The sequence below is a fragment of the Ylistrum balloti genome, unplaced genomic scaffold (assembly GCF_031769215.1).
Source record: "Ylistrum balloti isolate Yb309-2 unplaced genomic scaffold, AGI_CSIRO_Ybal_v1 Utg370076, whole genome shotgun sequence".
Classification (NCBI taxonomy): Eukaryota; Metazoa; Mollusca; class Bivalvia; order Pectinida; family Pectinidae; genus Ylistrum; species Ylistrum balloti.
Window position 1 is genome coordinate 1,636,213 of NW_026782115.1, and position 24,586 is coordinate 1,660,798.

General features: G+C 33.4%; 1 protein-coding gene across 2 annotated transcripts; it reads left to right on the plus strand.

Moving 5' to 3' along the window:
* On the plus strand, nt 1-22,112 carry LOC132549736 (trichohyalin-like). 2 transcript variants are annotated; one of them, XM_060213691.1, is made up of 9 exons: nt 1-68; nt 1,138-1,347; nt 1,650-1,676; nt 9,538-10,052; nt 13,078-13,215; nt 13,937-14,158; nt 15,059-15,115; nt 18,018-18,638; nt 20,742-22,112. In XM_060213691.1, the coding sequence occupies exons 2-9, from the start codon at nt 1,227-1,229 to the stop codon at nt 21,870-21,872; spliced, it is 2,832 nt and encodes a 943-aa protein (XP_060069674.1). In that variant the 5' UTR covers nt 1-68; nt 1,138-1,226; the 3' UTR covers nt 21,873-22,112. The 2 variants fall into 2 exon arrangements, with proteins under 2 accessions (XP_060069674.1, XP_060069675.1); XM_060213692.1 differs by lacking the exons at nt 15,059-15,115; nt 18,018-18,638.
* Nucleotides 22,113-24,586: the final 2,474 nt, after the last annotated feature.

Sequence of the window (24,586 nt, forward strand, 5' to 3'; positions counted from 1 at the left end):
ACGTAAACGTCAATAGATGGATATACGATATGTTCAGTGATGAAGTTTTGACAACTTAGAAACTTTGGGTATGTATACGGAAACTCATTCATGTACAAACTGTGGATTAAATATCAGTTAAACACTGAATTGAATAACATTTTTTCTCAGAGGTTTACAAATCTGATTGCATGTTTTACTTTACAAATGACAATCATACAAGACATGTATGTTAATTTTTTCAGCAAGGACAATACAGCCATTAAAGATAACTTAAAATATATATTCCTTTTGTCATTTGAGCAGTGGGGTTGCTGTGTAATTAAGATTAAGAATGTGAAATAGGAGCATGCATGTTTGTTCCATCCTTGGGCATACTCACAAATTACATGTACTGTACTTTATAAGTAAACAGAAAATAGAAGTTATTTGTTTGTAACCTATGGCAGTATGACACACGATCACTGCAGTTATGTTTTACTTGTGATTCACTTGTTTTAGAATTTTAGTGAGGACACATGTTGGTGACAGAAACTTATGTAGTACAGATATTCAGTATGAATCTCATGTAATATATGTGATTTCTTCATTAAGAAACACTGTTTTCTTGTGAATCTGCACTGTAGTGTGTATTGTTTAACTTATGTAGTATGCATTGAAAATGTTGAAAGTGATGGAATTTCATTGGTTAGCATTTAAATCCACTGGTTTATGTACACCCATCAGATATTCAGTTGTCACATTTCAGGAGTAATTTGTCAAATTATCATATTTGAAAAGGTCCTCTATTTAAAGTGTACCTGAGGTTATAGGATGATTTGTTTAGAAAAATTTTACTTAATTTGTCTTTTGGATTTTTTTTTCACTTTATAATGTAAAATTTCTGTTAATTCACATTTACTTTGACATCAATTTACTATGTCAATTACTTATCACTAATCTATATAAAACTTTCAAGTTCTACTTGTTTAAGGCTCCTTCCAAATTTTTGTGGTACATTTGTGTCATAGCAAAATTCTATTTGCAGTTATCATCTGTGGCTTTTTAAAAAAAAGTATGTTTGACATTGCTAACTTTTTAAATGCTATTGAAATCTATAAATGTATCATTTAATAAAACAATTGCAATGTTTACATTTTAAACTTTTATCCTTTTCAGATACTTTCAATACAGGATATGTGAAAGGTGTTACTCAAATTGTGAACAAAAATTACAAGTCAAAGTGAAATTTGTGTATTATCGAAAAGATGAGTTATCGGGCGACAGAGGATGACGATGACTATGATTACAGTGATGATTCATTTATCAGTGAAGACGAAAAACCAACTAGACGCACTCAGTCTTTGACTCGCAATCGAAAGACAACAGGTATTGTTTTAGATAAGATATTACATATACTCAGTTGTTCTTGCTTTTGGATAAACCTGACTGGTCTCGACTTTTTCTCCTTTGTTAAGTTATATATACCATATATATATGTAATGTATTGGCAGTTTAATTTTGTTAGTTTTCACATCTTGAATTTAATCTTATTGCATAGAAATTGTTACTATGTAGTGACGCTTACATATGCTTATTTATATTTATTTTTGTTTCATACCTTTTTCAATTTTGAATGTCTTTTTGGTTTTGTCTTTTTCCTGAATTTTTGTTGCAATTGAAATTTTCAGAAGAAGTTTATTTAGGGAAAAAAGCTTGTAAGTATATTAGGGGGTTGTGCTGTTTTCCAAATCACTTGCTTCAAATGTAATGACTTACCTGGGTATGTGTACATTGTTAATTGTAATTTATATGGGATATGTTTCTAACTGTGAAGGTTGGAACAAATTAAAGCATGTGCATATGCTTGAATCTGCATCATTTTACATTGTCATCTATGTAAGGTACTAATATTTAACACAATCAAGAATAGGCCATCACTGTTTAAAACTGTAGAGTAGTCTAATGGTTTACTATTAAATCTGACACAATCTATCATATGTTGGTTTTTATTCAGACTTTGTTAATTGTAGCATTCAAAGAAACAAGGAAAAGCACAAATTTGATCTGAAATAGTTTCCTAGGTATCTAGCTGGGGAGGGACTTATACTAAACAATCAATGCTGTACATTAATAATGATTTCGGTTTGAACTTCTTTTCTACCTACTTTATAAATTTTCTTATTCAGCACTCCTCGGAATTTCTGCTTAAACTTTTGAATTGAATGGTGGTTGTCTTCTCATTTTATATTGTTTTTCACTTTAAAGGTATTTTTTTTTATCCTAAAACTTCTTTGTATAAATATAATAACACTGACTAAAACAATTCATATAGTTACATATGTTTTAAAATCATTTGATATAGGATGATAGGTGTGAACTTGAGACCAGGAGGTACATAGTATACTGTAATCGTTGATGATATAGAACAGGTTTTATTTTAAGATAAGAAATATAAACAAAATATTTCTCCTTGCAATTTAGATAGAAAGTTTAGCCTACCTTCAGTTCAATCTAATCAAAATTAGACTTGTGATATGATTCCTGTATTTTACACTACAAGATCTAGCAACCGGCTGTCTCAGGTCATCTCAGAGTGACCTTTCGTTTGAAATACGAACACCAATGAGAGTTAACCAATATTTGTATTGTATTGTATCGTAGAAGAATGAAATGACAGGTCTAATTTTAATTAGATTGACCTTTGGTTGCATCTGTAGGTATGATTGGACTAGAACTATGGGGATGTTGTTATGGTGCTATGAAGTCCAAATCTGTCACTTGCACTGATATTACTTAAGTTTTAATCACACAGACTAGAGACAGATCTAAATATTCAATCACATGGTATGGTGTTTTTGAGCAATAAACTTTGTACTGTTGTGCTAAGGCAGACTTACTCAGATTTGACCAATCTTGGTCCATGTTCCTGTGTACGACCAATAAAAAATGTACTGTTACTTATTACTACGCTTACATATCATTGATTTTTACCATTGCTTTTGTGTTTTACACCAAACAAATTACAGAATTTTTGCCAGTTATTGGATGGTAGGGTTTACATTGGCCTATATCCATTACAAGCTACATGTATTATTAAGCTTTATTTTTTGGAATAATCCAGCATGCTTTTTTACTTGCATGTAAAAGTTTGAATGAAACCCACTATGTGTACATGTATATGGCATTATATTACAAGAGAAATGGGTATACTTTTTGCTGTGTTGATTGCATGTGTAGTACGGTATAATCACTGAAAGAAAATTACATTACAGGTAACACCTTGAACAGTTAAATCCCATTCATTAACATTTCTGATAATAAATATCATACTTGTGATGAAGTTGAAATGTGTATTTACATTTGATATGAAGGCGTTTGGATTCAATAGACATACATATTGCCTGATGTATTACATGTATGTTAATTAAACTATTAATACAATGTATGTATTCAAATCATAACTGGTAAATTATGTTAACAACAACACTGAACAATTGTAATTTGCATACATATATATAGAGTCATTTTACCTCATAATTTCCAAGCGCAGAATTATACATAAAAAAAAAAAATTGAGACTGCCACTCACCTAAAAATTGTTGATCAAAGAGCTTTTTGGTTATTTCTGTCAACCAAGGTATTTCTTGCTTTAAACAAAAAAGCTTTTAAACTTAATTAGATTCCAAAAAATAAAATAATGGGTTAAGGTAACGTTGATTTCAGGATCAGAAAATTAATTTTCATAGATTGCCTCATTAGATATGTAAACAGGTGAATTATCATTTAAAAAACAAAAAACAGCTCTATTTGCTGGTCTCAGCCCTGTATGGCAACTACACACATCAAATATTTAAAGCAATAGACTTAAATAGGTAATTATCAAGAGATACTTAATACACACTATGTACTGTTTTAGCTGTGTCTGGTGTTCATTATTGCATGGTTGTAGCTACTACTGTGTACTAAAATAGCTTCACAATACAATATGGTCGTAATAGCTAAAGCATGATCGTAACCATTTACTGCTGAACACTGAAAAGTTCTGGGAGACACATTGGCCTTTAGTTAGACATGATGTGCTGTTGGAGGATGGACTGATATAGTAAACAATATTCTGGATGATGAGGAGATTCTGAATGGTATCCTAAGAATAGCAATAATTGAAGTCTAATAAAGATTTGCATTTTCTTCTTGAACAGTTTTAAGGGTAACTGCACCTACATGTTCATAAATAACAGGTATGTACTAGTTAGTGACATGAACTTAGAAGGTCACATGAAGACAGCATTCAATGATGATATTTAATAGGATTAATAATGGACGCAGGCTTAGAGCCTGTATGTCCATATCATACATAAAGTTATTGGACCACTTCAGGGTGCTTTACAGCGTCCATAAACTGGAAAGTTATAGCCTAGATATGGTAGCATGGCACATCCTGTGGGCATGTTATACTGACCACTTGCTAACCAGTCCTTACCACTAACTCATCTTTTAGCTGAAAATCAACCACAAAGCTGCAGACTAAATGTACCAGTTCTATAGATATCAGGAGTTGTTTGGTAACAGAACCCAAACCTTCCTCTATTCGGAAACACTCAACACTAAAGCCAAAACAGAGGTTTAAATGCCAAGTGAGGCAATCAGAGTTAAAAAATAAAATAATTAAGGAAAATATTCCAAATTTAATCACATATAAATGATCATGCATTGGGGATAGCAAGTATGCTCTACCAACAGGGCAACAAACATTTAGAGAAAAAAACAGTTTCTTGTAGGTAATCTTTCTAAGGTCAAAGATAATTGTAGAAAGGTTTAGATGCTGAGTTTTACATTACTGAATATGATTTAAATGTTTCTTGGACACTTACTTATCTGAAATTACAAAGAAAACATACTTCATGTTGATTTACAAATAGGTGAATGAAGCGGGTATATCTAGGTATATTGCTGCCTGGTAAACATTGGAAGGTGTGCTGAATTACAACAGAGATAAACAGCTATATTGGACACATGTTTGTAATTCCTTTTAAGGTGACCACTAGAATGATCAGGACCAAACTTTTATAAGATTAATCAACCTTTATGAACATAAGGACTTTTAAATGTGCCTTAAATGTATTATCTGTGTCCTGTATTCTTATAACTGTGTGTAGGACATGAGAACAAACCCTTTTTGTTGAACCACATCGTCTTGTGTATGTATAATCCTTTTTCATACAGGTGACATTGATCTTTTTAACGGAAGGGTATCTCATAGGTTTTAAGCCAGTGTCTGACAAGCCATCATTTGTATTGAGCTTGTATACAAACCACAGCCTACATTTCAGATTTTGTATCAAACAGTGAGCCCTGTGGAGTTTTAACAAGCTAAACACATTCAACTTTAAAGGTCATCCAAATCCTGTCGATACTTATACACAGTATAGTTCAGTTTTATTTTAGTCTTGGAAACTTTTCAGAAATGTGTATCACCACAAAGAGGAAAACATACTGTTTTCTTTCTATGAACTTATGTATACCAGTGGTTGAAGTTGTGATTTTCATTAAATTTGGCTTACCATTATAAATATGTATAAATGTATTGCTGCTATGTACCAGAAACATTGTGCATTTTTAAAAAAGTTTTTAACTTTTCATTGATTGAGGGAGTTTACATGATTGGTAAAACTTTCTGTTGCATGTCTTTAATCTGTAGTGATAAAAAAACTTGTTTTATTTAGAGTAATATTCAGATGAATACAAAAAACGTACAGCAATTTTGAATAGGATGAATTTTAAAGAACATTTCTTGCGAAGGAATTTAGGATGACATGTATATTTCTGTCAATCTGTCTGTAAAATAACGACAATTTTAACATAATTGTCAATATTGTGCAATTGAGACAGACTCAGAGGCCAACACTGGTGTCACTACAGTGTTAGACCAACGTGTAGCTATGGAGACAAACAAAGGTGTCACTATATTGTCAGGGAGACCAACACATGTGTCAGTAGTGTCAGGGAAATCAAGACAAAATGTACTATAGTGTTGGAGAGACCACCACAAGTGTCACTATAGTGTTGGAGAGACCAACACAAATGTCTCTATAGTGTCCCGGAGACCAACAAAAGTATCTCTATAGTGACAGGGAGACCAACACAAGTGTCTCTATAGTGTCCCGGAGACCAACACAAGTATCTCTATAGTGACAGGGAGACCAACACAAGTGTCTCTAAAGTGACAGGGAGACCAACACAAGTGTCACTATAGTGCCAGGGAGACCAACACCAATGTCACTATAGTGACAGGGAGACCAACACAAGTGTCTCTTTATTGTCCAGGAGACCAACACATTTGTCACTACAAGGACAGGGAGACCAACACAAGTGTCACTATAGTGACAGGGAGACCAACACAAGTGTCACTATAGTAACAGGGAGACCAACACAAGTGTCTCTATAGTGTCCGGGAGACCAACACAAGTGTCTCTATAGTGACAGGGAGACCAACACAAATGTCTCTATAGTGTCTAGGATACCAACACATTTGTCAATACATGGACAGGGAGACCAACACAAGTGTCACTATAGTGTCAGGGAGACCAAAACAAGTGTCTCTTTAGTGTCCAGGAGACCAACACAAGTGTCTCTTTAGTGTCTGTGAGGCCAACACAAGTGTCACTATAGTGACAGGGAGACCAACACAAGTGTCTCTTTAGTGTCCAGGAGACCAACACATTTGTCAATACATGGACAGGGAGACCAACACAAGTGTCACTATAGTGTCAGGGAGACCAAAACAAGTGTCTCTTTAATGTCCAGGAGATCAACACAAGTGTCTCTTTAGTGTCCAGGAGACCAACACAAGTGTCACTACAAGGACAGGGAGACCAACACAAGTGTCACTATAGTGACAGGGAGACCAACACAAGTGTCTCTATAGTGTCAGGGAGACCAACACAAGTGTCACTAAAGTGACAGGGAGACCAACACAAGTGTCTTTTTAGTGTCCAGGAGACCAACACAAGTGTCACTATAGTGACAGGCAAAGTAAAACAAGTTGCACTGTAGTATTGGAGAGATCAACATAAGTGTAACAATAGTTTTAGAAACACGGTTGTGAACTATCTAAAAAAAAATCCATTATTAATTTGGTATTTTGAACATAAACATGGTTAAGTTGAAGATATGAGCTGCTGAAAATGTCATTTTTAATCAGTTACAGAAAATGTATGGATTTTTCTGGCATGACATAAAGCTGTTTAGTGTCTGTATATAGATTTTCCTACTAGATATTTCATGGTTTGATTTGTAAGTTCTATTAACATACAACAACCCTTGTTTATCATCTATCATTGAAGTATTCTACTAGTGATGGAAATGCTTCATCATCATTTATATCTAATTAGAGAGTGATAAACTAAGTGTACTGTTGTGTAAGGAATACTAGGGTTCTAGTAGACTATCAGAATGTAAAGAAGTTGACTAGATCTATTGGTTAATAAATAGGGAAACATAACACAAGATTGATACACCTGTGTATCAGTTTACCTGAAGAGGGTTAGTAAAGACACAAATACGTTCTACATAGGTTAGCTTGAGATGTTTGCCAATAATAATCCATATGCTATGAAGGGAAACTCCAAAGAGTTACTGGTAGCTTCACCTGTCATCAGCATGACAGAATTTTAAAATTGACATGCATGACTTATTTGAAGTCCAGCTTTTCTTCTTGTGAACTATAGCTTTCACTGAATACTTGTTAAATCCTAGACACAGATTCTTCTATGATTCAATGTTGTACAACATCCTATTAGCTGACAGATATGAAGATCTTCATGACCCGAGCATCGTGATTAATTTGTCATCATATACCTGAAAAAGTGCTATCCAGATATTTCTTAGAAAGATTGCTTATAAGTTTCTCTTCTGTGTTCGTTATGCAAATATATTTTAGTTTGCGAATACAAAGAAAAATTATAACCACCATTTCTACTTCCCGAGTTTCAGTGTAAAATGTTTGTTTAGTCCTTTAAAATCTGTTTCAAATATTGTCCTCATTAGTTAAATTTTATTTTTAGTAGGGTAAAATATTTTTGGATTGGAAAAGATGGCCTCAGTACAGGCATTTTGGGATTTCCTTTGATCCCATAATTCCATGTAATTACTTACATGTTCGAGATCAAAATTCAAGGTCACAAAGATTTACTTCCATACTCAGTTTATATTTATAATTGCACATTTATGATATCATTTTTGCATGCTCCGGGGTGAAAGTTCAAGGTCATGTAATGTTTAATGTAGGGTCAAATTTGTCTTAACCAGTTGTGAAACTTAATTGGACCCAAATTAAGCACATTGCCCTCTTTCATTGAATATTTATTTGACCTTTGTGATTGATAAATGTCTATCATGAAGGTTTTAAATAAGAATTTTTCTAGATTTTACAACAAAATCTCAGTACACGCAATAAAAGTAGGAAGTCACACATGATCCAAGTTGGTTGTAATCAGTACTGGATTTCACAAGTTCTATTCTTAATTGATATTGTATATATATATATAGGAATGTAAAATATATATATATATATAGGAATGTAAAACCAATAAGACTGAATCCAATTCAATAAGGATTGTTTTATATCAGTATTAATGTGGCTGAGAATTTGCTGGAGAAACTACTGGCTGATAGTCAGTTGTTATTGATTGGATCATTGCTGAAAAGATATACAGTGTAGCTGATAATTTAATCATTGTTAATGGAAGGAAAAAAAAAACAGAAAATCAGAATTGATTTATTTTCTTCTGTAAATGTTAATTTTGTTGAATCAGCAACGCAATAGAAAGAAAGAAACAAATAACGAAAAGAAAGATATATTTAGATATTAAGAAACATTATTGAATCTCTTGTCACTGTATACAGCTTGGTTGTAGTATTATGGGTATAATGTAAGTCTTGTCTTATTTGGGGCGGCTGTGACAGCTCATCATTAAAGCATCATACTAAGCAACTACAGTTGAAAATCTGAGGTGTGCGGTTTGATCACTTTCGAAGCAGTTTGTGTTTCTTTAGAAGCTGAAATCAGGTACTGTCTTTTGCTACTGGCCTAGGGCAAGACACATTACCCGAAATGCTTTTGATTGCATGTGACCGGCCTCTTGCATGGTGTTCAGTGTGAGAGCCACCATTGATATATAGTTACTACTAGGAGGCACTGCCTAAAACAAGAAAATTACAATAATATTGAAGTACATTGTGATGAAGCTTTCAAGCAAAATCTTTAAACTTTGCAAGCACTGTATTGCTAAGAAACTTTTTGATGTCAAAATCTGTTAAATAGTGCTACAGATACCTGGGGGTAGGGTGAGATAACAACTCTGTTTTCTTCAACTGTTTATCTATACCAAAATCCTACTTTTGGTAGGAATGAAAAGTCTAACCCTTACAAACAACATATCAGCTTTTACACATTGCTTGATATCAGGTTTCGATGATTATGTTATCCTTTAATTAAAGTTTTATTTTTACATCAGTACCTTTAACACATGGAGTATTTCAAGGTCTTGATAACTAATGACTTTATTTCTTTGACAGCCCCAAGGAAAGATGACAGTCGTGGTAAAGGCCGAGGGAAGGGGCGTGGCAAACAGCGGTCAACCAGTCAGGCCACACCAAGGGTTGACCCTGTCATACAGCGAGTTTTGTCTGCACGCAAACTCCGAATTAATGAACTTAGAAATAATATGGAGGACCTTGTTAAACAGATTGAAGACTTAAAAGAGGAAAATAAATTGTTGAAGAAGACACAGTATCGACAGGAAAAGGCGTTGAACAGATTCGAGGATCGAGAGAGTGATTTGCCTCAGATTATGCAAAGACACAACAATGAGACACGAACAATGCGAGAACAATTAAAGAAAACAAAAGAGAAATACGATAGAACAGACAGATACCTTCGAGATGCTGAGGACGAACTTGAAAAAGTGAAAAATAAAATGAAAAAATATAAAAGATTAGTAGATGAAAATGATTTATTGGAAAGGGATGAACTTCAAAACAAAGTGAAGAAAGTAGAGATTGACCTGGAAGAAAAAGAAGTAAAAATCAAGGTAATGAGATATTCTGTTCTCTTTCTATATTTCCTGAATATTTCTTCGTAGTTTTTCTGTTTTTAGGTCAGCTATAAACACATTGAACCTGGCTCACGTCCAGGAACATGAGGATTGCCGAAAGGGGAAAAATTGACTAAAATTTCAAAAGTCGTCTCAAGACATAGATATGGTAGAATAGAATACTTAATGATTGAAGGATCTTGGGGTGCTTATCTATTCCAAGACCCAAGGTCTCACATTTCTCTACATAGGAAGGGATAACAGTTACTGCAGACTATCTAGGAAAATTACTGACATAATTTGAAATAGCTCAAACTTGGTTAGAATTAATAACTTGAGTTGATGTTTTGGTGTTATGCACATTTTACATTTGCATGTAGAGTGTAGTTAAAGTCATTCTTAATTACATGTTTCAGCAATAAAAAAACAAATGCTTTTATAGAACTCAGGTGAATGTTAAGGCCCTTTGGCCTCTTGTTTCTCTTTCTGATTGTGTAATTATTGTAAGAACTTTTTTTATTATTGTTTTATAATATCTTGTAATGTTCCTTTAGTTTTTGTCTTGTCTTAATGAAACACCAAACGTGAGCCAAGGTTGAAATCTTTCCATCGGTTCAGAAATGGACCTCGTTTTTGGCATCGCCATCAACAAATCAAGTAATTCTTTTTTTTTATCCTAAAGAATTTTTCAAAAAATATCTTAATTTCTAATTGAAGATAAGTAATTGTTTATTTGTCAGAAAAGTAAAGAAGGTAACACAAGCCATATTTAGGAGTGATTATTATTTGGGTGATGGATAATTTTATGGTCATGTTGAAAATTGCTCAGAACATCATCTAATATAATCAGCAGAAAATTATAAGATTAAAAAAATGTATGAACTTCTTTCTAACGTATTGCACATTCTCTTTCAAGTCAGGTGTCATAAATTTAATGCCAATTAACAAAGGAATTCTCGGTGTAACATTCATCTAATACTTAATAGAAAGGTAGTTTATGGTAGGCAATCCCAATATACAGATATAATCTGTTGGTTACCCGGGTTTATTAATGTTGTTGTAACAAACAGCCATCCTCTTGGGATCTGAGATGTTCCCAGTCAGGAAAATCTATAGACACCTATAATGCTCTGTATGTTATACATAAATTAATGTCGGCAGAGATCTGTCCTGATAAATAGGTGTAGGTCATACCAGCTGTCTATATGTAAGATACGGAGCTGATGGGGTAGAATGTTGAAGAAGAAGATGGTGTTGGTCAATAAAGTAATGTACAGAAGTGGCAATATTGAATGTCATCATATATACATTAATGGTATTAGCAATATATGAAATATTCATTTCAAGTAGAACTGAATCAGAATTTGTTGGAAGTAATCACTGGCATGTAAGAAAGGGAAAGTGAAAGTACTTACTGCAAACAGTCTAAATTTGGTGTAACAAAATTTTAGCACAATATTACTTTTTGATGAATTATTACATGTAATTGTTTTATCAACAACACGCAGAAGCAATCATGTTTTAGCACTATGTGCTTTTGGCATGGAAAATAAGATCACCACTCAAATATATATACTTTATAGTCGTAATGATGAACACTTTCACTGATCCAGTCATCCCGCTGACCAGTCGTCCCACTGACCAGTCAGGGATTTAGTGGACAAATGAATCTTTTTCTTGACCCAATAATTATGCCGTCTCTCTCATTCATGTATTGACAACCTAACTCAACTCTCTTACTGGGACAGGTATGATTCAGCAGGATCATTATGAATATTCTGAGAAAGTCTCCTAACATTTTAGTATAGATGATACAAAAATGTGGGTAGGATGCTGTCAGGAAGCTTTGTGTACTGTTACAATGTCAGTACTTGTGCAGTGAAGTGTGATGGTCCATGACAAAAATGTTTATATAAATAACACTATGTATAGATGTACAGATGGAAAAGGAATAGGTTGAATTAACTGGCAAGATGTTACTGAAAAAAAAAGACAAAAACTTGAAAACAGTTTTATGGGATTCGGTGTTGATGACTTCGATGGGATTGTGGGAGGGGGATTGTGGGAGGGGGCTTACTGAAGGAGAAAGTACCTAGAGAATACCTACATGGCCAGGAAAGTGACCCCGTAGCTTTACACTTCTGTTTGGGAAACCAAACCGTAAAGGACTTGGTAAAAGATCAGTGAGTTACCACTGCATCCTCTGACTGACCTACCACTGTAGATTATTTATCTTTTACATATTTGTGTTTAACATCTGAGATTTTCTGCTTTGTTTCATGCCTTTTTTTAAATGAACAATTGAAAACCGACACGCTGTGCCGTTGTTTGGGTCATGACACGCTGTGGCGTTGTTTGGGTCACAACACGCTGTGCCGTTGTTTGGGTCATGATGCGTGTGCCGTTGTTTGGGTCACGACTCGCCGTGCCATTGTTTGGGTCACGACATGCTGTGCCCTGGCCATTGTTTGGGTCGCGAAGTGCTGTGCCGTTGTTCGGGTCAAGGATTTGTTTCCTGTTTTGTGTTTAATCATTCCAAGTACAATATTTTCAAAACTTTTTTCAATATTTTGGTTGGGGGGGGGTGGGGGGGGGGTTGAGAAAGGATAAATTAGGGTAAAATATATGAAATATATGTATATATGCTCCAAAACTTGTTTTGCTTCAGTGAATCAAATGAAATATTTCCTGCTTCAATTATTAAGTGCAACATATGGGAAGGGAAGCAATTCTCTTTAGCCTCTTCATTTTGACCTACATGTACCATTAAAGAGCTTCATTCTGGTTCTTCACTAGAGTCACATTCTTTTAGCATGCTTTGTCTACTGTTTGGGAGATCTAGAATGTAAATATCTTTGAATCACTTTATGAAAATATCCCATAAAATATCCTGATACACCGAATCATTTGACTTACAGGCTGAGGTGTATCTGGAACTGAAATGGCAATTTTCTTCGTTCAAATAAATCAGAGATGACTCTTTAATTTTTGTATTTTATTCATTTAATTTTTTATTCTTCAGGATTTAGAAAGACACGTCAACAATTTATCAAAAAACCACCGTCATGAAATTGGCATTGAGATGGCAAGGACTCGAGACACAAAGAAACAGATGGATATTCTTAGAGAAGAAAATGAAAGATTGGAAAGGCAACTAAAGGTATTTAAAAACTGACCAGACCATAGACTATGATTGCCTCAAGATTTCTGTAATGATAATTGATATTGCAAATTATTTGTGTATTATAACCCTCAAGGTTAGTATCCAAAGGTCAAAGTTAAAACAGGAGATCAAAGGTCAAAAATTTGCAATGGCATGGAAAGAAAATTCAGTTATATAATGACTAGATAACATAGTTCTTAGCACTCTGTCTTTACATTCTTTGTTTTCCTCCTGTGTCCCTCTTGGCACCTGTCCTCATTAGAGTTTGGTTTTTGTTCGAATATTAAATTCCACGATACAAAATTCCTGAGCATGGACACTAAATTTGTTGCCTCATGTTGAGATCCCAAGACAAGGTCTAAGATCAGTAACATTTGTCTTGTCTCTTTAACATGACACTTACAGAAACATAATCTCCAACTCTAGGTCAAATACACATATATCAACACAGAAGGTCAAAGTTCAAATCAGTGCATAATACCACTGACCACTTTCATTAGTGCTCTTATGATGATAGTATATTATTCCTGTTTGTATGATGAGCTCAGCTTATAAAAGGAACATAGGTATAACTGTAGATCTCTTGATCATTTCAAAATATCTTTTAAAAACTGTCTTAGTTTCACTATTTCAACAGGATTCAGATGAGATTGTTTTCATTGATTTTCTATTTCATTATCATCCTGGTGTAATTTATACTAAACAATCAAAATTTCAGGAAAAAATGAAGGAATTAGAGATGAAAAACATTTACGCTAATCGAATGTCGAAACCAGGCAGCCGTATGATGCCCAACTCATACAGTGGAACACCCATGAGACAGCAGAGTCCAAGCTCACCACGACGGCGACGCCCACCATCTGTCCATGACCTTAACCCTAGGGAAAAGGTCAAATTATATGAGGAGAGACGCAAAGAAGAAGAGAGAAAGCAGCGAGAGGTGTGTATAGTGCCAAGATGTATATAGGTGGAGGTTTAGAGGAATTTTTTTTTACCAGGTTGACATTTAGTTAGGGTCTTTATCAATAGGTTAATAGTCGCTATCTAAAACTTACCAATCCTTATTAGTTACCATAAACTGGTATCTGGAATTCCATATTCACCCAAAAAACTCCTTGGTTTTCAATAATGTTTAATGTCTCCCAGCTAAAATTATCGTATAAAAATAAAATTTGGTTAAGGGCATGGTTGTGATATTTATATATTTTTTTGACCAATTAACTGTGTGTACCAGTCTTAAATGCTGGCTGCTGTGGTCCTCTATCTCAAATGAAAGCATAGGAGATGCCACATGCTAGTGAATCCTCTGGCTTTCATTTTCTTTATTGTGATCCCGGGCATGCATTTCACGAACAACTAACATATTCCTTCAAGTTTTAAGCGTTGTCTGCCTGCAAAACGAGGTCACTTTTTAAGGAATATTGCTTCATTAGTTTTCATTTTCTTTCTACATTCTATTTTGATTAAAAAAGAATAACATTGGCCCATGCTATCTGTACAGATTTTCTTGACTTATATTTATATATTTAGATTCCAGGCTTGTAGTTTTAAAAGAATTCATCCTTTATGCTGACTAAATATCATACAAATTCTATTATCATATATGTATCTCTACACTAACCAATATTTCAAGTACTTTCAATATTGATTGAAATACAGACTCACTAATGAGTACACTGGTGTTGCCAATACTTTCATTACTTCCAGTTGATTCTTTGAATAAATTTATTATTATGCAAAAGTGTGGCCTAGCATCATTAATAAAGTTAAGGAGAATCTACAAATTGAATTAAAAATCCATGAAATAGTAATGTTGTTTGTTGAAATTTGAACCACTTAGAGTACATCACCAATTCCAAGACTACAGTTTTCTCAGGAAAGCAAGGATTACGAGAAGGTATTACCTGTCGTTGATTGTTACTATGGAAACCAGCAATCAGTTTACCATGGACAATTTTGCTGAGCCCGTTTGCTTTACACTAACATAATAGTTTGACAAAGAAATCATGATTTTTATCAATTTTTCCTCTTTTGCAAAAAAACATTTATCAGCCATAAGCTGATTTAGTACTATTTTTTTGAAACTGAAATATTACTCGAAAATTTTTATTTGCGTTTGTTTTTAAAATTCATAATGAAAGTTGCCATGTTCAAGAATTTCTTTGCTATGGTAATTTTCAATTGTCTGTACATAATTTATTCATTCTGATGGCTAATATATTTTTGACTTACTAGGAAGATGACTCCTCATCCTTTCAGGTACTGTCATCGTTCATCTCAGTACCTTCTCAACTAATGTTTGCTGGTTCCCACAAATATGTAACGTTCAGATTGGATGTTGATGTAACTTTATAGCCAAGCATGCTGTTGACACTTATTGTTGGCGAACCTGCCACATGTTTAAATTCTTGTATTATTCAGTTTTGTTGTTCCCAAGTGTTGAAGCTGAAAAAACTTCAGCTGGTCTGCAGATTTAAAAAAATAATTGTCGTATATATAAACTTTTTTCTCAAAAAATGCTAGCAAATAGGTTACTATGTATATTTATTATGTAGTTTGAAAGTGAATGCTTTTTCAATAATTTGATGATGAGTCATGATGTTTTGGATATTTCAAGGAATACAAATATCATTAATTTTTCACCATTATCAAGTAATCTATAAGAGCTAATGCTTGTTTTAGAAAACATTAACACTTTGTATGAATTTTCGCTAAAAAAAAAAATTAAGTATTTTGTCCAGCATGTTGCTGCTAACACTATTCTGTTTTACCTATGTTTATCCAAAATCTAATTTTATTTCATTTCGTGAGTAAATACAATCATACAGTTTTTTCTGTTTGTATTTATAGATTTTAAATTAAATTAATTTTATGTTACAAATTTGAATGTTTTATGAAACTGAAGCTACACAAGGTCAGATACAGATTTTTCTCCCTAAGATGATAAGATTAAAAATAACTTTTTATGCTGAAACAAATTTTTAACAGTTGTACTAAGAAAGTTTTAAAATCCACACATTTCCTTGACAAGAAAAGTGATAACAGAAAATAGGATCAGACCTTGTGTAGACTAGAGGTTTTACCGAGGGTTATATACCTGCCTGTCTACAATCCATTGACACTATCCGATAGGAAATGAAGACAAAGCTGCTGAGGCAGGGATTATCAAAAATTCAAAACGATTTCCATGTAAATTTGATCATGTCACTAGCAGGATCACCATAATGATAATAATGCCTTGAGAAACTATCGTCCAGTGTTTCTTGGAGTACTCAATAACCTGCCGGGCACGCAATCGTCTTCTATATCTTGGCTTTTGTCCGACATCCCACTGTTGTTAATCAGTTACACCACAGATCATAAAATTTCACCTCCCTGTCAAAACAGCATTGTTTTTCCCCCTTGTATATTACACCCATGGAAAGAAACACTGGACCAATTGTGTAATAATTAGTTACTATATGTCTTGGGAGCACTTTGTATGTTGCTGAATGGATAGTCCGAGAATATCAGGCAAATGCATGTTGTAACAGTGAGATATTTTCAGATTTGTGAATGGATTGACAAGATATGATGGTTAATACCTGTTTCAGACAAGAGAAAATATCTGTACTTTATATGGATAAGAGAGGAACACTGTGTCAAAGGAGGTCATTAAATTAACCTCCATTGAGGATGATACACAGATTAACCCAAAGATTATATTTCCTTGGCCTGGCATTGCTAAGTTTGGCAAAAGATTCTATTTCCCAATGACTGGCAATAGCGTTAAACAATCTTACGAAGGGAAGTGTAACATCTTCAAAAAAAAAAAAAAAAAAAATTTTTCAAGAAAAGAAACAAAATATTCCAAGAGTGAGAGAAAAAAGAAAACAACAGTGTTATCGCTACAGCCATTGACCATCTTCTGTTTAAACATGGTATCATTCTGTAACCCCGTTATAATGTAATTATGTCACATAACATTGATGGTTTGTTTATAACATGTTTTAAATTGATAATGATATACTGTATCTCTCACCAGTCAGATAATGATACATAGTAAGAAAGCTGCTAATTAGGTTGACTTATACTCTTACTACAGGAAGTTACCTCCAAATTAGTTTCAGGTCTATACAATAATCATCAGATATATTTCATTCTCTCAATTTACGAAATCAGAAATTATCCTCATTCTCTTTTCAAATGCTGTAAATCGACATAAAGTGAATTTTAATCTTGATTTTCATTTTTCAGATAGTTTGTAATCAAAAAAAGTATCATAACAGAATTGACATGTCTTTTTCAGAAAGCAATAATTTTACTAACAATGATTCTTGTAGATAGATCTACTGACGGAATTGTTAAACATAACGATAGTAGTCTTCAGTATTTCTCTTACTCATCCATACTATCATTATTCTTTTTGAAGTTCTGTCAGTAGAACTTACTGTTACCTGGTTGAAGTTGATTAATTGATGGGAATTTGGTAAACACATAAAGAATTATGTTCAGGGATATGAAACTTAGTGAAAATGTTTGGTCATCATTTCTGAATATATTTACAAAAATAAATAGATAAATTCTACTCACACATAATGCATACATAAAGTATCATTTGTTATTCTATAGAGTAATTTAAATTACGATATATGTATGGATGATATTATAACCCTGAGCATTAAGCACATGGAGAGAAGTTAATATTGGTGATTCTAGGGTTAGAAATGGTGTGGTTCTTGGTGAATTGTCCAGTTCTATCGATTTTTTAGTTTTTTTTCTCTCTTTTATAATTGACCAATGATATTTTTGACTGACAGAAGAAAGCAACCAGGCCCAAACCCTCTACGGGATATCATGGTGGCTCTTTATCACCTCGGAAACCAGTTTCTACAGAACCTATACCATCTAAAAGAGACGATTATCCTAGTAAACCATGGCGGTCAAGTCGACAGGTTCAGTCTGAGAAACCCAGGGGGTCAGATAGACAAAGACCTTTCCTATACAATGACAAGAAAAACAAGGCAGATGACAAACCCAGTAAGTTGTCGTGGCGAGCAGATGATAGCTATAGTGGCAACAAGACCCCTTCATCCAGAGATTACAATGATGATTTTGATCGAGCACCAAGCGCAGGGTCCAAGGAATGGGAGAGAATTGAGGAGGATACCGATGATTCGTACTCAAAGCCGTACCACAAACAGGACCTGATATCATCAAAGAAATCCCCGCGACATGAAAAATCCACTTTCACATCCACAGGGAAAAAATGGCCGTGGGAGACCTCAAGTGAAAACACAACTAATGTAAGCAAGAAGCCTCCCGTGGGAAGTACCCGTGTTTACGCATCGCCACCTAGTGGTAAAAGTAGATACAACTCTGTCGGCAAAAAATCTACTATTGCTTCCACTCCAACTTATACTGCTGGCAAAACCCTGCAGGTGATGGGGTGTTCTCTTTTTGTGTGGCGGGTATTGTTAACGAAACTTTGTAGTGAATTCTGTTACAACTAAACCTCTGAAAAATTTTGTTACACTTTTGTTTAGATGTTGTTTGACAAGCTGGACGGGATGTTCAATGTAATAAACTGTGTATATACATAATATATTTAATAAAAAAAAATTCTCAAAACCACTGATGTATTAGGACCATATCTGCTTCATGTCACGAGAGTTCTTTAAAGACAGGTATCTTGGAAGTATTAATTACTTTTTTGTTATATAAACTTTTAAACTTTCAATGATAAATTCCTTAAGTGAACTTAACCCTTTCTACCCATTGACTTCCCAGCTTGCTTGAAGTTTAAAAGTAGTGTTTTATGATTGCAGCAAGAGTTTTCTTCAATCTTATAAAAGGAAAAGATTAAAGAATTCTACTTGTGTTTGTAACAATATTAGATACCTTTAAAACATGCCAGAAATTTTCCTGACATTTCTTTCTTTGAGGTTCAGACTCATTTTCATACCGTAACAAATTTTGACAATACAGCTGTCAAACTTGTCAATAATCATAATGAATTTGATTTCATTTCCTGGTTTTTTTTTTTTTTTTTTTGTTATTATTGAGAACCAGAGAAAGAATTTTTTGCTGAAGGAATTGGCATTGTATGCATTTGAAAATTGAACCTCGTGATTAATTGTTTATAATCAAACCTTTCTTCTACAGATGATAGTTTTTCTTCAGCGTTCTCTGAGTGATCCTGCTGTGTATTACTGTATATAACCAGATTTTGTCTTATTTAATGCCTGATGTGCCAGATTTGTATTAATATAAACATGTACGTTTGAATTTGAAATGTATTCACATGTATACCTTTGATTAATTTATTAATGCAACTAATAATCCATATCTTATCCACAGGAGCTTGCAGAGATATTAATCTAACAATGAGATGGTAGAAATTTGTGGGTTGGGGAGATGATGTTGGGCTCTAGGGTTAGGTATATTGTTCATCGGTGCAAAAATAGAGCAGACTGGTTTTTTTTTTTTAAAGGAAAATGACATTCTTTCCTTATTCAAAAGTTAAAAACAAATTAAAGTCACATTTTTCAAGTCGGAGTCATTTATACTGGAAAACTTTGTATTTTGTCCTGTTTCCTCCTGTCAGTGTTGCCGGGTTTCTCAACTCTACAATGTTGTACCTTTTTACATGTAAAGCATATAGTGTTGAATGAATAGAAAAGTGAAAAATTAGAATTTTCTGTTTGAGTGAATGTCCTTGCTTTTCTCAATTCTCCGTTTCCTGTAGATGTTTATGATTGTAATCCTCTCAGATATGTATAGTACTTGAAAGTTGAGGAATATTGGAAATCTACTCTCTGACAGTAGCCATGTTTCTGTGTTAAAGAATTCTGTGTGTAAATAGCTTGTTGTTAGAGGTCTGTCGTGTGTCACATTGTCACTGTCAGTTTCTTACGGATGTGAATGCTTCTTAAGTAAAGATTTATCTTCAAAGTATAAGATTTTTGATCCAGTAACTGAAATAGAGCTGTGTTTATTTTTGTGAGTGATGATCACGATTTGGTTTATATAGAATTCAACTTCACAATGTTGCAGTCACTAATTCTAACTAAATTTATATATAGATAGAAATATTAATACATATATACATACGTATATTGCTAAAAAAAATTGTTATTGGCAGTGTAAGTTTCTTTTCGTTTTCATCTAAAAAAAAAAACAAAAAGAAAAAAATATTAGTAAATAAATGAAGACGAATTCTGTATTTTTTTTAACTGATAACTTTCTCTTCATGCAAATATCGTGTTGATATTTTACAGGGATAATTGTTGTATACAGGCATTAGTTAAGGAATCTTTAAATTTTCTTGCATTTTTTCTCTTATTAAAACAATATATATGTAACTTCATAAAATTTGGCGGGTAGAAGTGATAATGTTTATGATATAACAAACATGCATTTCAATAGAACTTCCTATTATAATAGCCATCCTTGCTGAAACATCAGATAATGTAAATCTTGATGCAGAGTCCAACAATAATAACTTTTCAATATGAATGAGATGTTGTGTTTCTCTTTCTCAGCAACAACAGAAAGCACAGGAAGAGCGAGAGGCCCGTGAACGGGAGCGCAAATTTCGGCAAGAACAGGAGGAAGAAGCAGAAAGGAAGGAACGATGGGAACATATGGAACGTGTTCGTCTGGAACAGGAGGAAAGGGAAAGGGACGATCGAGAGGAAAGGGAACGACGACGTCGAGATCAGGAGGAAAGGGAACGACACGATAGAGAGGAGAAGGACAGACGTGAAGCTGAAGAATGGAATTTGAAATTAGAACGTGAGAAAATGAAACGTGAAGCTGAAGAACTGAGGCGAGAACAGGATGAAAGACAAAGAAGAGAACGAGAGAGAAAAGAACAGGAACGGCGAGCTGAGGAGGAGAGGGAACGTGTACAAAGAGAAAAACAAATGGACGAGGAACGGCGTAAAAAGGATTTATTATTGGCAAAGCTGCGTGACATTGATGAAGGCAAGAAAACAGAGAGAGATAAAAGCCACGATCCATTCTTCCTTACAAACAAGGCAGATAGTGATGTGGCATCTACTTCTTCCAGTAAAAAGAGTTACCAGTTCACAAAGCCAGTGGAAAACCTTCATCATGGAAAGTGGTCACATGAGGATGTTTCCATACCTTATCTGGAGAAACAGAAAAAGAAAAAAGATAAAGAGGATGATGTTGGAGGTTACCAGCCATCATTTGGACGTCGGGGAGAACCAAAGAAAACAACTGGCAAGAAATCTGGAGGTGATGTAGTTTTCAATGATGATTTTGGAAAACCACCAAAACCAAAGGACACGAAGAAGAAAGATCTCATGGCGGACTTGTTTGGCAATCAGACAACTACAAAAACCAGTAATTCTTTCAATGATGACGATATTTTCAGTAGCTCAAAATTTGATTCAAAGAAAACTAACACAGCAAAGTTGTCGCTTTTTGATGACGAACCAAAACAAACTACAACAAAAAGAGAAAACTCTTTATCTCTGTTCGGAGGTGGGAGTGCACTGCTTGATGATGATACTACTACAACGAAAGACTCTACAAAGTTGTTGCCAAGGCGACAACGCCATACAACAACCACATTTCAGACGCGGCCAGTGGTCAACGCAGTTGATAATAACTTTGATGATGACATTGAGGAAGTCATACTTTAGCAGCAGAGAATCATTTATATCTTTTAACCTTGTGTTGTTAAGTTTTGTCATCGTAGTCATTGGCGTATTTATAAATTTTATACAGGAATCTTGCAGAATATATTTTATGTTGTTTGATATTCAAAGTCTATTTAATGATGTATTGTCTGCTTATTTTTTGTGTAGCTACTTGAAGTCAGTGGGGTTTTTTTTGTTTTTTGTTTTTTTTTATATGGATTATTGTTGTGACCATTCACTCTAGTTTTTGAATGTAATGCCACTATTTATAAGATAATTACATAGGATTGCAGATCCTTATTTAAAGAAAAAATATCAATTTCAAGGCAAAGCTAGGTATTGAACTAAAAATTTCATTTTAAATATTAATATCTATCAAAACTGTTATAACTGATTGGAATTTGGGTTTTGAAGAAGCTTGAAAATTAAATAAACAAAATATTACTATTTACAGGATATACAACTATCAATATCTTATTTTTTTTTTACATACTTCTGACCCAAAGTAATGATGACAAATGCTGTATATACACGTAATTTGTTTCCTCCCTAAGTCTATGATAAAACATATTGTTGTTACCAGGTGTGTGCCAAGTGTGAATGCATATAGACTACAAATCTAACTTTGTTACTGAATGTTGATTTCCGAAAATTGTTGTTTTAATCTGTCAGCAAGGTAACTTTGTTATTTCTGTTTTATGTGTCCAAGACAATAAGGATTATATATATTTTTCCATTTATTGATATTGTACTGAATTCTGAAGTCATCAAATATAGATATATAATGTGTCTGTGCATTTTTCACTAAGGTGAATATATCAATTTTCACTTTTAAGAAAATATCTACACTTTCTATGTTGTAAGTTCATTGACATTATAATATCATGTATTTTTTTATTTTTTACGTTGACAGTTCAAATGTTCTTTGCAATGTACGATTTCGCCCAAGATGTATATAAATAAAAATAGGGCTGTTGAGATCAGAGAGAATTCTGGGCCTGGGATAGTGAGATAGTTATATCCAGATAAGTAAATGAATATATAAATAAAAAAATACTTAGGTATTGTATGCTGCATATCATATGTAAGATTTGGTAGTAATCCTGAATGAAAAAGGAAGGCTTTCCTGTCTATTTGGATTAGATCATCATCCCAGTCTCGGTGCATTCATTTTTATGTGACTGGTCCCTTCTTTTGAGTGTTGGAGTGAATAAACACAGATCGTAACATTGATGGCCGTCCCCTAAATATTGATAAATCATATCAGATGTCATCAGGCCGTAAACAACTAATTTCCGTCCAGTTAAAATATTCACCCATTAAATTGGTGAAATTAATTGGGTAAATAGAAATTCAATCATATTTTAATAATACTTTAACATTCAATTTACATATAGTTTAATACATTTGAACAATCTGAAATCACTTTCCGTCCTTTTTCTGTGTAAATTCTCACATTCACGTGTATATCTGAATTTTACTTTTTATCAATTTTTCCATTTTCTCATCCATTTGAAAAGTTCATGTTCCAATTGTTAGGTTGTAAGTTGATAATTTATTTAATGTACATATCACACTCTGAATCTTTAAGCAGTTGTTTTAGTTTTAATGATGTTGTTCAGTATCTAATTTCTTACATTGAGTTTTGCTTTCTATGTATTATACCCATGTCTGGAAATTGTAAATGGATTTAGATTTAAACTGGATAAAGTGATTTTAAAGTCTTAATTTCTGTCAGTTTGAATCATTTTTTTTTTAAATCATATGTAATTTGTCTCTCTTTTTTGTTAAATGCCGAAAATAAGATTAATGCTTATATTGATATTTTATGTGTACATGTAATTAGAAAAACTCAGGATGAAAGAAATATTAGATAACTAGCAACAACCCAAGAGCAAAAATGTGTTCAAATCTCACATTGTTACTGAGTCAGCTGTGGGACTATTTAATGTTTTTATTTTGTGTATTTTTTTGTCCCTGTATTTTTTTTTTCAATCAAGAACACTTTCATCAATATTTTTTATCCCTCACTAAAAGAAAGTTGAAAACATATAATGTTTTGTAACATGTTGAAGTTATGTAAAATGTAAAAACTTGGTGCAGCCAATGTATTTACAGTGTATATGGGAAGTGAATTGTATGTGTTGCCATAGGCCCAACTTGTAAATTGAAAGGGATTACCTCCCTTTGACGAATGTTGCCTCATATTCCTTAGTGTGTATGCGCTAGAACATAGACATTAGTTAGTTAAGGTCATCATAATTTGGGGTACTGGTTGCCCAATATTCTGTCATAAAAACCATGATTAGTTTGTTATTGTTAACATTTTTGGTATCCAAGCTGGAATAGTCTAAACTCGGAAAGATTCTCTCTTACAACATGTACAGTTGTAAGTTTCCTTTTTGATTGTGAAGACATTTCAGCTCAGGTTATTGAAGTCTACATGTGATAGCTCAGTAAATGGCACTGGTTGGTAGACATTATAGGAAATATTTAGTATATATTTTACAAAAATGTTTTTCTTGACATTTTTGTGCAATTCCAATTATTAAAATGTTCTACAAGAATCTGATATCTGATGTCATAATGTGCAGTTAGGTAAATATATATATATATATATAAATATATATTGTGATGTAGATAAAATGATATGTACAAAAATAATCCCAAACCAATACATTGAAATGATGACAAGGAAGAAAGTTAGGAAATCACTT

What these genes read in the sequence shown, in the direction of transcription:
- LOC132549736 (XM_060213691.1), top strand. Translation starts at nt 1,227, where the DNA reads ATGAGTTATCGGGCGACAGAGGATGACGATGACTATGATTACAGTGAT. An exon ending in TTATTTAGGGAAAAAAGCTT is followed by an intron (nt 1,677 to 9,537) that starts GTAAGTATATTA and finishes TTTCTTTGACAG; the next exon opens with CCCCAAGGAAAGATGACAGT. An exon ending in AAGAGAGAAAGCAGCGAGAG is followed by an intron (nt 14,159 to 15,058) that starts GTGTGTATAGTG and finishes TGAACCACTTAG; the next exon opens with AGTACATCACCAATTCCAAG.